Source organism: Kogia breviceps, chromosome 17, assembly GCF_026419965.1.
Source record: "Kogia breviceps isolate mKogBre1 chromosome 17, mKogBre1 haplotype 1, whole genome shotgun sequence".
Taxonomy (NCBI): Eukaryota; Metazoa; Chordata; class Mammalia; order Artiodactyla; family Physeteridae; genus Kogia; species Kogia breviceps.
In genome coordinates this window covers 45,406,994-45,421,589 of record NC_081326.1, presented here as the reverse complement: position 1 = coordinate 45,421,589, position 14,596 = coordinate 45,406,994, and the positions used below count along the sequence as shown (strand labels likewise).

At 38.5% G+C, this 14,596-nt stretch overlaps 1 protein-coding gene across 5 annotated transcripts in view; it reads left to right on the top strand.

The window, feature by feature from the left end:
- The window catches only part of UBR5 (ubiquitin protein ligase E3 component n-recognin 5), a 143,136-nt gene extending 139,112 nt beyond the window's left edge, over positions 1–4,024 (top strand). For all 5 annotated transcript variants that reach the window (XM_059042978.2, XM_059042977.2, XM_067017424.1 and 2 more), the window contains exons 58-59: positions 528–613; positions 3,415–4,024. In XM_059042978.2, the coding sequence (XP_058898961.1) occupies positions 528–613; positions 3,415–3,627 (299 nt within the window). In that variant the 3' untranslated portion in view covers positions 3,628–4,024. The remainder of the gene's footprint in view (positions 1–527; positions 614–3,414) is intronic.
- Positions 4,025–14,596: the final 10,572 nt, after the last annotated feature.

Here is a 14,596-nt window from a genome sequence, read left to right as displayed (position 1 = left end):
AAACCTAGAAGCAGGAAAAAAAAAAATACCTAAAGACACCAGAAGTATGATCCTCAGATCAGCAGCATCAGCAGCATCTGGAAGCTTTCTAGAAATGCAGAATCTCTGGTTCCTCTCCCCTTTCTTCCCCCATACGTACCTAGTGAATGAGAATCTGCATTTTAGAAAGATCTCGATCCAAGTGATTTGTGAACTCATTAAACTTTGAGAAGCACTGGTTTAAGGTCATGAGAAAATGCATGACTTACAGATGGGATTAAAGTCATGTGATTTTTGAGGCTGGTGGTTCATTTTTATTGTCTTGGTCATCTTGGTCATTAGGATTGATTAATGAACTCGAGGTTTCACATTATGCAAGTGGTCCTAACTTCCTCTGTTAGGGTTAGCGCCCAAAAATATAACTGATATAGTATATGTATATATATATATATATATATATATATATATATATATTTTAACATCTTTATTGGAGTATAATTGCTTTACAACTGATAGAGTATATTTATTGAATTTATATTCATTTGTAGGAGAAAATGCTGAGAAGCTCTTGCAGTTCAAGCGTTGGTTCTGGTCAATTGTAGAGAAGATGAGCATGACAGAACGACAAGATCTTGTAAGTTAAGTTTCACAAGATTTGTAGAAGAAAATGTAAAAACCTTAAAGACTATGTATGACAGCATTTTGTTTTCAGTTTGTAATGGTTGGTCATCTTAATTTTGGCTAAGAAAATTACTGAAGGTCAGAAATAAAAGGCAGTTTTGTTTCTCTACTCTAGAACAGAAGTATGAGTAAAACTCTAAGCAGAGTGAAATACATCTTAGCTATTAAAATGCTATCCTTAGTCCCAGAAGATAATACCAGCTTATTGTTGAGACATGTTTCCCACCCCCCTACAGTGCTTATATATGCTAGCAGCCTCTTTTGTACATCCTTAATCTTTTTGCCTAGCAGCGAACCTTTGCAAAATTTTTGAATAGTACCTTAATTGCTCTGTATACTATGAATAGAGTAGCTTAATTATGAGTACTACATCTCTGATTTTAATCTTTATTATTAACTTAGAATCATAAATTAGATGATATAAACTTTGAAAAGTCTGTCAAGTCTGTGGAACCTATGTCCCTCCTTGAGTATATCCAAGTAAACCTGTCCATTAACCTTGAAAGGCAGTCTAGACTTTCCTGTAGAAATTTGAGGGACATTCCTTACCCAGAAAATCTCAGAGATCCTTTCTATTCATATTTCTCATAGTTCCCTGTGACATTTCCCCTGTTGAAGCAGCCTTAATTCTCAATACTCTAAACCAGACCTCTTATGGAATGTATAAAAATGATCCAGTTTCTAGATATATCCCCCAGTTTCATTTGAGAAGGAGAAAATAAGTTACTTGTGCATGAAAGCACAAAACTTGCAGTTTCCAATTTACCTGCAATTCAGGCAGTAACTTATTGATATTTTTTTGTGGGGAAGGGGTCGTGCATTTAGCATTCCTTCATCTTTACATGGCCCCAAGAGCCTTCCAGTATTTCTCCACTATAGCAAGACAGGTTCTCCAGCAGTCCTAGCTGTCAGCTGGGTTTTGTTCTTGGCTTAGCCATATGGTAGTTTCCTAGGTTGCTCCCTAGGTTGATTCCATATAATTCCATGTACTTTGACTTTCCCAATCTTGTGGACCAACCCCAAAGTCCCTACTAATGCTAATACCATATCTGTCCCTGTTGGCTTTAGGAGTACCTGATAGCATATTAGGGTTCTTGAGTCAATCTTTGGATTCAAAGCAAAACCAATACATCCTCAGTGCAATCGGTCAAGTTAAATCTCACTGCATTTTTGCCTTCTACTGGAAGAGAAAGCTGTTAACTATTCAGTCTTTTATGAGAGAGAATCTCCCTCTGTAGGGGCCTCAAAATGTCTTAGCAGAAGCTTTAATTTGTGAGCTTTACTCTTTAAACTCCTGTTATACCAAGGTGTCTCTTACCTCCTCCTCTTCCCTTTTTGGGAGGTTATCCTTCACACATTGTTGAGTTGAGTTTTTCCTTATGTGTCTCAAGGACAGAATATAACAGCGTTTCCTAAACTGTTTTCCCTTAAATTATTAGTCCCAGGATTGTGGGGTAAGACTACATAGTTTATTTCCCTCTTGGAGAGTCACAGGTCACTAGTAAAAGTTCTGAGAAGTCCTCTGGTATTTATTTCTCTACCCGTAACTTCTTGGAGGTCCAGCGATGTATAGTCATCTGTCTGGTTAATCACATTTATCCTTACACTTTACATTAAGTTTGTTTTTACCTGTAAAATGGGTAGATTGGGCCAGCTTTACCTCTACAGTACCTTCCAGCCCTTTTATAGTTGTTTGAAGATTTTGGAGACCCTGACACACACAGAGGTTTTTTTCCCTGCCTCCTTCTATAGAATTCTAGATGAGATTTCTCACAAAACTATGCTTCAGGAAATTTTCAGTTTAGGTTTCCTAGTCATTCTGGGATAAGGAATATATTTGTCTCTTATACACTATAACTGCAAGATTTTAAAAGCTTTACCTTAAGAGATAGGCACTGTCTTACTGTCAGTGAGGAATGGTATGTATTAACGAAAATATTTCAGGAAAGTATATCTTTGGTTATCATATTTAAAGAAAAAGTAATTTATGCTATATTGCACAAATTAGATGCATTTTAAAACTCAATGTTGGGACTTCCCTGGCGGTCCAGTGGTTAAGATTTTGCCTTCCAGTGTGCGGGGTGTGGATTCGATCACTGGTCAGGGAGCTAAGATCCCACATGCCTTGGGGCCAAAAAACCAAAACATAAAGCAAAAGCAATATTGTAACAAATTCAATAAAGACTTTAAAAATGGTCCACATCTCCCCCCGCCAACCAAAAAAAAAAAAAAATCCCTGAAAATGTTAACATGGCTTATTGCATGGATTTTGATGTATAGTCGATGCTGTCGAACATTTAATTACTATTATAAAATTATTATGTATCACAATGGACCACTGAAAATACTGGGTTGTTTTGCTAGTAGATAAAATGCAAAATAACTTTGATAACCTCTGTGAATTTTGAACCTTTTTTGGAGACCTTGTGCCTTATTCCCACTAAGAGATACTCTGTGGAATTTAGCAGCTGGAAAGGCCCTTAGAGAGCATTTGGTCCAGTAGCTTCATGTTACAGATCAGAAACTGAGGCATTGAAACATAGTCACTTTTCTACATACCTGACATTTTTTTCTCTTCTGACCTTGAAACTTTCCTTTTTAATAAAAGAAATAAATTTAAAACCCAGTTCAAAATAATACCCCTTTGTAGGTTTTAACACAAGAATGGGGCTCTATGTATATATATTGCCAGAGTTAAGGGTTGAATGTTAATCTTTTAAAAGCCAAACTTGTAATTATTATACTCCTGTGTAGGTTTACTTTTGGACCTCAAGTCCATCATTACCAGCCAGTGAAGAAGGATTTCAGCCTATGCCCTCCATCACAATAAGACCACCAGATGACCAGCATCTTCCTACTGCAAATACTTGCATTTCTCGACTTTACGTCCCACTCTATTCCTCTAAACAGATTCTCAAACAGAAATTGCTACTCGCCATTAAGACCAAGAATTTTGGTTTTGTGTAGAGTATAAAACAGTGTACTGCTGTGTAATATTACTAGCTTATTTTGTAGATTTTTTTCCCATTTGTCTATAAAAGTTTATGAAAGTTAATGCTGTCACACCCCGTGGTGGTACCTTAAAGAGATTAAATGCAAACATTCCTCGCTGAGTTTGTAGCTTAAAGGCCTGAGGAGCACTAGCAACATTTCACTATAATGGTTTGCTAGTCAACAGCTTCTGGGTCTTACCCCAGCCAAAGATGACAGCAGAACAACATAATTTACACTGTGATTTATCTTTTTGCTGAGGGGAAAAAATGTAAAATGTTCTGAAAATTCACTGCTGCCTTTGTGGAAAGTGTTTCAGCAAAGGTTCTTGTATAGAGGGAATAGGGAATTTCAAAATAAAAAATTAAGTATGTTCTGTGTTTTCATTTTAACTTTTTTTATGGTGTTTAATTTGTGGTTGGCTGCAATTGTGTATCATGTATATGGAACTTGTAAAAAAAAAAGTTCTGAACATTCAGATCTTAGAGATGAAATCATTTTTACCTATAAAAACCACTTTTATTGCGGTTTGACTGCATTGAGCTCTAGGATATTAAATGATATCACTAATATTTTGCATGTAATTTGTTCATTTGAGTGAGGGCACTTTTTTGTACATATGATGGGGGCCAATGCACAATACTTTATCACAATCAACTTTTTTCCTTTGTATCCCTATTTCAATGAGCAGTCAGTCAGGTGTACTGCACTTCAGTTCTAACTAGACATTTGTACTAAGGCATTTCAGTTATGTAAACTCAGCCTGGGCACTTTCTGATAACTGTAAAATGTTTTATAAGATCATGATTATTGAAGATAAATTTTGGAAAATTTTAAATGTTCGTGAGCAGCTTAACTACTTTTGTATCTAGCCTTTTTTAAGTATCTTGTTACCTTTACTTTTTTAAATAAAGAAATTACAGAAGAAATGTCAAGTAATACTGAAGAAACAGTTTTTATTTATGTAGTTGTACATTTTTAAACTAAGGGCAATATACCGACAGTTATGTGCATAAAAATTTTGATTTAAAGAACTGAATGTACACATGGACTATAATAAATAGAAGAAAATCAGTCCACATTTTACAGTTAGCAGAGAATCCTGAATGGCACTGGCCAGGCCACTTTTTCTTTTTACAAATGGGGGAAGTAAAGTGAGCCTTACTTGGCATAGGAAGTTATACTTCACTTATATTTGATAACTAAGTGAGAGGTTCTTTTTGATGACCTATTAATTATGTAGCTTAGGACCATTATCTCTGAATTCTTGTGGTTTTAGTAGCTTTATTCAATGGCATAATAAGGAACACTGTTTTCTTCACCATGTCTTCAGTAAAGTGACTTAAACCAGTCACTTTACATATTGAAAATGAGGAGAGAAATTCTCTGGAGTCTTTCCTACCTTTCAGTTCCTTTATAGGACTCCTGGCCTTTGGGATGTTTTTCACGTTCAAAGGCACTACACTTTATTATATATATATAATATATATATTATATATATATAACTTCCTTCAGAAGACTGAACTGTGTGATATTTTCAGCCCTGCTGACACAATAAATATTAAAAACTAAAGTGACAGTAGTGAAATTCATTGTATTACTTAAAACATACACAACATAAGATGTATGAGATGTGTAAATTAACCAAAGGTTACTTTACAAACTGAGACATTGGTTTTTATGTCTAAATGCTATTTCTGAATAAATGAAATAGTAATTAGAGTAAGAGCTGATTTTCATCAATGTGTCTGAAAGAGAGAAAAACTTCTGTATGCACATGATGGAATTGATAAAATATTAAATGAAAACGAACTAGATATGATTAGGACATTTGAAACCCTAATTGTGAACTTATTTTTAATAGTTACTGAAAGAATGAAAGTATTTAAAATAATGCACAATGTCTTAAAGTCTTCCTAAATCAAAATTTTGGTTAAAATGCTTTTAGAAATATTAAAAGCAGAGGTTGTTTCGGTTTTTTTTTTTTTTTTTTTTTTTTTTTTTTTTTTTTTTTTTTAAGTAAAGCATAAAATGGTTCTAAATGTAAAATAAAGTAATGTAAAATAAAGTTCTCTTTTGGTCTTGTTTAGTGATTAAATCTCATGAAACTTGAAAACAAATTTAGGAATAGAAGACCAAGAATGAACTTTACTGAAGGTTTTCAAAGTTTTGCTACTTTTCTTTCTTTCCCCTGAATTATCTGAATATCAAGATTACCCAGTATAAATGGCTTCCTGGGGCATACTTGAGAGGATTTTTAAATAGCATAATTTCACTATTTAATACTTCCCCTGAAGATACGATTTCTCTCCGAAAGATATTATTTTTGTGTGTTCAGAGGTAGTCAGCAATATCGAGATCTAAACTCAAGCTGAGATCTTCCCTTGAGGCAGTAGTTCTTATGCTTCTGAATGTGATTCTCTTGTGCTTGTTAATAGAGATTCCTAAGCTTTGCTCATCCTCTCAATCACATTCTGATTCAGTAACTCATAAGTAGTAACAGAAATCTTTATACTTAACAGCATTCCAGGTGATTCTGAAACACTGCCCAAAGAGCATTCCTTTTTCTTTTCATGAATATAAAGCCCCAGAGCCAAACCTTTCCTTCTTAAAACATACGGAAAGGTAATTCTGTTAATCATCTACTCCTGAATTAGGTTCTTCCTCCTGTGCCTGGGTAGTGATTGAAAATATTTTCAATGTTTACATTAACCTAAGTAGGTAGGTATGAACATAGAGATTAATTCTTCTCTAAACATCGTTTGATTAATGTAGAAATGTATTTTAAATGTGACGTGTTTACTCATTTCAAAATACCTTGGATTGGTTTAAGAGAAGATGGTGGAAGAGTAAGACGCGGAGATCACCTTCCTCCCCACAGATACATCAGAAATACATCTACACGTGGAACTGCTCCTATAGAACACCCACTGAACGCTGACAGAAGAACTCAGACCTCCCTAAAGGCAAGAAACTCCGCACGTACCTGGGTAGGGCAAAAGAGAAAAGAAAAAACAGACACAAAAGAATAGGGACGGGACCTGCACCAGTGGGAGGGAGCTGTGAAGGAGGAAAGGTTTCCACACACTAGAAGCACCTTCACGGGCAGACACTGCGGGTGGCAGAGGGGGAAGCTTCAGAGCCAGAGAGCAGAGCGCAGTAATGGTGCACAGGGCAAAGCAGAGAGACTCCTGCGGAGGATCAGTGCTGACCAGCACTCACCAGCCCGAGAGGTTTGTCTGCTCACCCGCCAGGGCAAGTGGGGGCTGGGAGCTGAGGCTCAGGCTTCAGAGGTCAGACCCCAGGGAGAGGACTGGGGTTGACTGCGTGAACACAGCCTGAAGGGGTTAGTGCACCACGGCTAGCCGGGAGGGAGTCTCGAAGTCTGGTGCTGCCGAAGAGGCAAGAGACTTTTTCTTCCCTCTTTGCTTCCTGGTGCACGAAGAGAGGGGATTAAGCGCGCCACTCAGAGGAGCTCCAGAGATGGGCGTGAGTCGCGGCTGTCAGTGCAGACACCAAAGACGGGCATGAGATGCTAAGGCCGCTGCTGCCACCACCAAGAAGCCTGTGTGCGAGAACAGGTCACTCTCCACACCTCCCCTCCCGGGAGCCTGTGCAGCCCGCCACTGCCAGGGTCCCGGGATCCAGGGACAACATCCCCGGAAGAACGCACAGCACACCTCAGGCTGGTGCAGCGTCATGCCAGCCTCTGCCACTGCAGGATCGCCCCGCATCCATCTGTACCCCTCCCTCCCAGCCTGAGTGAGCCAGTGCCCCCGAATCAGCTGCTCCTTTGACACCGTCCTGTCTGAGCGAAGAGCAGACGCCCTCAGGCGACCTACATGCAGAGGCAGTGCCAAATCCAAAGCTGAACCCCAGGAGATGTGTGAACAAAGAAGAGAAAGTGAAATCTCTCCCAGCAGCCTCAGAAGCAGCGGATTAAAGCTCCACAATCAACTTGATTTACCCTGCATCTGTGGAATACCTGAATAGAAAACGAATCATCCCAAATTGAGGAGGTGGACTTTGGGAGCAAGATATATTAATTTTTCCCCCTTTTTCTCTTTCTGTGTGTGTTTCTGTGTGAGATTTTGTCTATATAGTTTTGTTTTCACCATTGCCCTAAGGTTCTGACCATCCTGGGTTTTTTTTGTTTTTGTTTACTTTTTAAATTTTTTAATATTTTTTATTTTAATAACTTTATTATATCCTACTTTATCTTCTTCCTTTCTTCCTCCCTTCCTTCCTTCCTTTCGATTTTTTCTCACTTTTATTCTGAGCCATGTGGATTAAAGGCTCTTGCTGCTCCAGCCAGGCGTCAGGGCTGGGTCTCTGAGGTGGGAAAACCAACTTCAGGACACTGGTCCACAAGAGACCTCCAAGCTCCACGTAATAGCAGATGGCGAAAACCTCCCAGAGATCTCCATCTCAACACCAAGATGCAGCTTCACTCAACGACCAGCAAGCTACAATGCTGTACACCGTATGCCCAACAACTAGCAAGACAGGACCACAGCCCCATCCATTAGCAGAGAGGCTGTCTAAAATCATAATAAGGCTACAGACACCCTAAAACACACCACCAGACGTGGACATGCCTACCAGAAAGACAAGATCCAGCCTCATCCACCAGAACACAGGCACTAGTCCCCTCAACCAGGAAACCTACTTAACCCACTGAACCAACCTTAGCCACTGGGGACAGACACCAAAAACAATGGGAACTACAAACCAGCAGCCAGTGAAAAGGAGACCCCAAACACAGTAAGGTAAGCAAAATGAAAAGACAGAAAAACAGCAGATGAAGAAGCAAGGTAGAAACCCAGCACACCTAACAAATGAAGAGGAAATAGGCACTCTACCTGAAAAAGAACTCCCAATAATGATAGTAAAGATGATCCAAAATCTTGGAAATAGAATAGACAAGATGCAAGAAACATTTAACAAAGACCTAAAAGAACTAAAGAGGAAGCAAGCAATGATGAACAACACAATAAATGAAATTAAAAATACTTTAGATGGGATGAATAGCAGAATAACTGAGGCAGAAGAACGGATAAGTGACCTGGAAGATAAAATAGTGGAAATAACTACGGCAGAGCAGAATAAAGAAAAAAAGAATGAAAAGAACTGAGGACAGTCTCAGAGACATCTGGGACAACATTAAACGCACCAACATTCGAATTATAGGGGTCCCAGAAGAAGAAGAGAAAAAGAAAGGGACTGAGAAAATATTTGAAGAGATTATAGTTGAAAACTTCTCTAATATGGGAAAGGAAATAGTTAATCAAGTCCAGGAAGCACAGAGAGTCCCATACAGGATAAATCCAAGGAGAAACACACCAAGACACATATGAATCAAACTATCAAAAATTAAATACAAAGAAAACATATTAAAAGCAGCAAGGGAAAAACAACAAATAACACACAAGGGAATCCCCATAAGGTTAACAGCTGATCTTTCAGCAGAAACTCTACAAGCCAGAAGGGAGTGGCAGGACATATTTAAAGTGATGAAGGAGAAAAACCTACAACTAAGATTACTCTACCCAGCAAGGATCTCATTCAGATTTGATGGAAAAATTAAAACCTTTACAGACAAGCAAAAGCTGAGAGAGTTCAGCACTACCAAACCAGCTTTTTAACAAATGCTAAAGGAACTGCTCTAGGCAAGAAACACAAAACAGGGCTTCCCTGGTGGCACAGTGGTTCAGAGTCCGCCTGCCGATGCAGGGGACATGGGGTCGTGCCGGGTCCGGGAAGATCCCACATGCCGTGGAGCGGCTGGGCCCGTGAGCCATGGCTTCTGAGCCTGCACATATGGAGCCTGTGCTCCACAATGGGAGAGGCCACAACAGTGAGAGGCCCGTGTACCGCAAAAAAATAAAAAATAAAAAGAAACACAAGAGAAGGAAAAGACCTACAAGAACAACCCGAAACAAGTAAATGGTAATAGGAACATGCATATCGATGATTACCTTAAGTGTAAATGGATTAAATGCTCCCACCAAAAGACACAGACTGGCTGAATGGATACAAAAACAAGACCCATCTATATGCTGTCTACAAGAGACCCACTTCAGACCTAGGGACACACAGAGACTGAAAGTGAGGGGATGGAAAAAGATATTCCATGCAAATGGAAATCAGAAGAAAGCTGGAGTAGCAATTCTCATATCAGACAAAATAGACTTTAAAATAAAAACTATTACAAGAGAGAAAGAAGGAAACTACATAATGATCAAGGGACTGATCCATAATGAAAATATAACAATTGTAAATATTTATGCACCCAACATAGGAGCACCTCAATACATAAGGCAAATACTAACAGCCATAAAAGGGGAAATTGAAAGTAACACAATCATAGTAGGGGACTTTGACACCCACTTTCCCCAATGGACAGATAATCCAAATTGAAAAAAAAATAAGGAAACACAAGTTTTAAACGATACATTAAATAAGATAGACTTAGTTGATATTTATAGGACATTCCATCCAAAAACAACAGAATACACATTTTTCTCAAGTGCTCAGGGAACATTCTCCAGGAGAAATCATATATTGGGTCACAAATCTACCTTGGTAAATTTAAGAAAATTGAAATCGTATCACGTATCTTTTCCGACCACAACGCTATGAGCCTAGATAGCAATTACAGGAAAAGATCTGTAAAAATACAAACACATAGAGGCTAAACAGTACACTACTGAATAACGAAGTGATCACTGAAGAAATCAAAGAGGAAATCAAAAAGTACTTAGAAACAAATGACAATGGAGACACGATGACCCAAAACCTATGGGATACAGCAAAAGTAGTTCTAAGAGAGAAGTTTATAGCAATACAATCATACCTTAAGAAACAGGAAACATCTCGAATAAACAACCTAACTTTGCACCTAAAGCAATTAGAGAAGGAAGAACAAAAAAACCCCAAAGTTAGCAGAAGGAAAGAATCATAAAGATCAGATCAAAAATAAATGAAAAAGAAATGAAGGAAACAATAGCAAAGATCAATAAAAGTAAAATCTGGTTCTTGAAAAGATAAATAAAATTGATAAACCATTAGCCAAACTCATCAAGAAAAAAAGGGAGAAGACTCAAATCAATAGAATTAGAAATGAAAAAGGAGATGTAACAACTGACACTGCAGAAATACAAAAGATTATTAGAGATTACTACAAGCAACTCTATGCCAATAGCAACTCTATGCCAATAAAATGAACAACCTGGAAGAAATGGACAAATTCTTAGAAATGCACAACCTGCCGAGACTGAACCAGGAAGAAATAGAAAATATGAACAGACCAATCACAAGCACTGAAATTGAAACTGTGATTAAAAATCTTCCAACAAACAAAAGCCCAGGACCAGATGGCTTCACAGGTGAATTCTATCAAACATTTAGAGAAGAGCTAACACCTATCCTTCTCAAACTCTTCCACAAGATAGCAGAGGGAGAAACACTCCCAAACTCATTCTATGAGGCCACCATCACCCTGATACCCAAACCAGACAAAGACATCACAAAGAAAGAAAACTACAGGCCAATATCACTGATGAACATAGATGCAAAAATCCTCAACAAAATACTAGCAAACAGAATCCAACAGCACATTAAAAGGATCATACACCATGATCAAGTGGGGTTTATTCCAGGAATGCAAGGATTCTTCAATATACACAAATCAATCAATGTGATACACCATATCAACAAACTGAAGGAGAAAAACCATATGATCATCTCAAAAGATGCAGAGAAAGCATAAGACAAAATTCAACACCCATTTATGATAAAAACCCTGCAGAAAGTAGGCATAGAGGGAAATTTCCTCAACATAATAAAGGCCATATATGACAAACCTACAGCCAGCATTGTTCTCAATGGTGAAAAACTGAAACCATTTCCACTAAGATCAGGAACAAGACAAGGTTGCCCACTCTCACCACTCTTATTCAACCTAGTTTTGGAAGTTCTAGCCACAGCAATAAGAGAAGGAAAAGAAATAAAAGGAATCCAAATAGGAAAAGAAGAAGTAAAGCTGTCACTGTTTGCAGATGACATGATACTATTCATAGAGAATACTAAGGATGCTACCAGAAAACTACTAGAGCTAATCAATGAATTTGGTAAAGTAGCAGGATACAAAATGAATGCACAGAAATCTCTGGCATTCTTATACACTAATGATGAAAAATCTGAGAGTGAAATTAAGAAAACACTCCCATTTACCATTGCAACAAAATGAATAAAATACCTAGGAATAAACCTACCTAAGGAGACAAAAGACGTGTATGCAGAAAACTATAAGACAATCAAGATAGTATGGTACTGGCACAAAAACAGAAATATAGATCAATGGAACAGGATACAAAGCCCAGAGATAAACCCACACACATATGGTCACCTTATCTTTGATAAAGGAGGCAAAAATATACAGTGGAGAAAAGACAGCCTCTTCAATAGGTGGTGCTGGGAACACTGGACAGCTACCTGTAAAAGAATGAAATTAGAACACTCCCTAACACCACACACAAAAATAAACTCAAAATGGGTTTAAGACCTAAATGTGGGCTTCCCTGGTGGTGCAGTGGTTGAGAGTCCACCTGCCGATGCAGGGGACACGGGTTCGTGCCCCGGTCCGGGAAGATCCCACATACCACGGAGCGGCTGGGCCCTTGAGCCATGGCCACTGAGCCTGCACATCCAGAGCCTGTGTTCCTCAATGGGAGAGGCCACAACAGTGAGAGGCCTGCGTACCGCAAAAAAAAAAAAAAAAAAAAAAGACCTAAATGTAAGGCCAGACACTATCAAACTCTTAGAGGAAAACATAGGCAGAACACTCTATGACATAAATCACAGCAAGATCCTTTTTGACCCACCTCCTAGAGAAATGGAAATAAAAACACAAATAAACAAATGGGACCTAATGAAAGTTAAAAGCATTTGCACAGCAAAGGATACCATAAACAGGACCAAAAGACAACCCTCAGAACGGGAGAAAATAGTTGCAAATGAAGCAATTGACAAGGGCTTAATCTCCAAAATTTACAAGCAACTCAAGCAGCTCAATAACAAAAGAACAAACAACCCAATCCAAAAATGGGCAGAAGACCTAAATAGACATTTCTCCAAAAAAGATATACAGATTGTCAACAAACACATGAAAGAATGCTCAACATCATTAATTATTAGAGAAATGCAAATCAAAACTACAATGAGATATCATCTCACACCGGTCAGATTGGCCATCATCAAAAACTGTAGAAACAATAAATGCTGGAGAGGGTGTGGAGAAAAGGGAACACTCTTGCACTGCTGGTGGGAATGTAAATTGATACAGCCACTATGGAGAACATTATCGAGGTTCCTTAAAAAACTACAAATAGAACTACCATACAACCCCGCAATCCCACTACTAGGCATATACCCTGAGAAAACCATAATTCAAAAAGAGTCATGTACCAAAATGTTTATTGCAGCTCTATTTACGATAGCCAGGACATGGAAGCAACCTAAGTGTCCATCAACAGATGAATGGATAAAGAAGATGTGGCACATATATACAATGGAATATTACTCAGCCATAAAAAGAAATGAAACTGAGTTATTTGTAATGAGGTGGATAAACCTGGAGTCTGTCATACAGTGAAGTAAGTCAGAAGGAGAAAAACAAATACCGTATGCTAACACATATATATGGAATCTAAGAAAAAAAAAATGTCATGAAGAGACTAGGGGTAGGACAGGAATAAAACACAGACCTACTAGAGCATGGATTTGTGGATATGGGGAGGGGGAAGGGTAAGTTGTGACGAAGTGAGAGAGTGGCCTGGACATATATATACTACCAATAAAATAGATAGCTAGTGGGAAGCAGCCGCATAGCACAGGGAGATCAGCTCAGTGCTTTGTGACCACCTAGAGGGGTGGGATAGGGAGGGTGGGAGCGAGGGAGACGCAAGAGGAAGAGATATGGGAACATGTATGTGTATAACTGATTCACTTTGTTATAAAGCAGAAAGTAACACACCATTGTAAAGCAATTATACTCCAATAAAGATGTTAAAAAATACCCTGGATTAAATATACGCAAAGAATCTTATGTTACCTCATGAGATTTTTAAAAAGTTCCTGGATTGTTATCACTGCAAACATGAAGTTTCTCTTAATTTTATTGAATATTTACTTCATGCTCGGTAGTTTGTCAAGTGCTTTACTGTATTTCATTTTATTCTATGAGATACGCACTATTACCATCCTCACAGATAGGAAACTCGGCACTATTACCATCCTCACAGATAGGAAACTGCACACAGATTTAAAATTTTGCTCAAGGTTACACAGCTGGTAAGTGCTGAAGTGAGATGTCTCCAGGCATTATGAAGCTTGCATTCCTGAACATTGGGCTACACTATTTTGTGGAGGATACGATTATAACTGAGTTGGCCATTAAAGGTCCTGAGCACCCAATTCCAGTATGTAGGTGTATGTGTATGGAGAGAGGTTCCCACATACCACCAAGCAATGCACAGTTCAACTCAATTTTGACACTATCTACCTGGAGATAGCATCAGACTCCACAGGTAAAGGGCTCAGTCCCACAAGACCTGCCCTCCACTGAAGTCAACTGCAAGCCCACGTTGTTACCTACTTCTGACTGGCTATATAAATCAGAGGTTCCCACGAGTCTCCTTGGGTTTGATTAATTTGCTGAAGCGGCTCACAGAACTCAAACATTTTACTTATTAGGTCACTGGTTTATTATAAAAGGATGTAACTCAGGAACAGCCAGATGGAACATAAACACTGGGCAAAGCATGGGGAAAGGGTGTGGAGCTTCCATGTCCTCTCCCCATATCTCCACGTGTTCACCAACCCTGAAGCTCCCTGAACCCTGCCTATCTGGGTTTTTTTGGAGGCCTCATTTCACAGATATGGT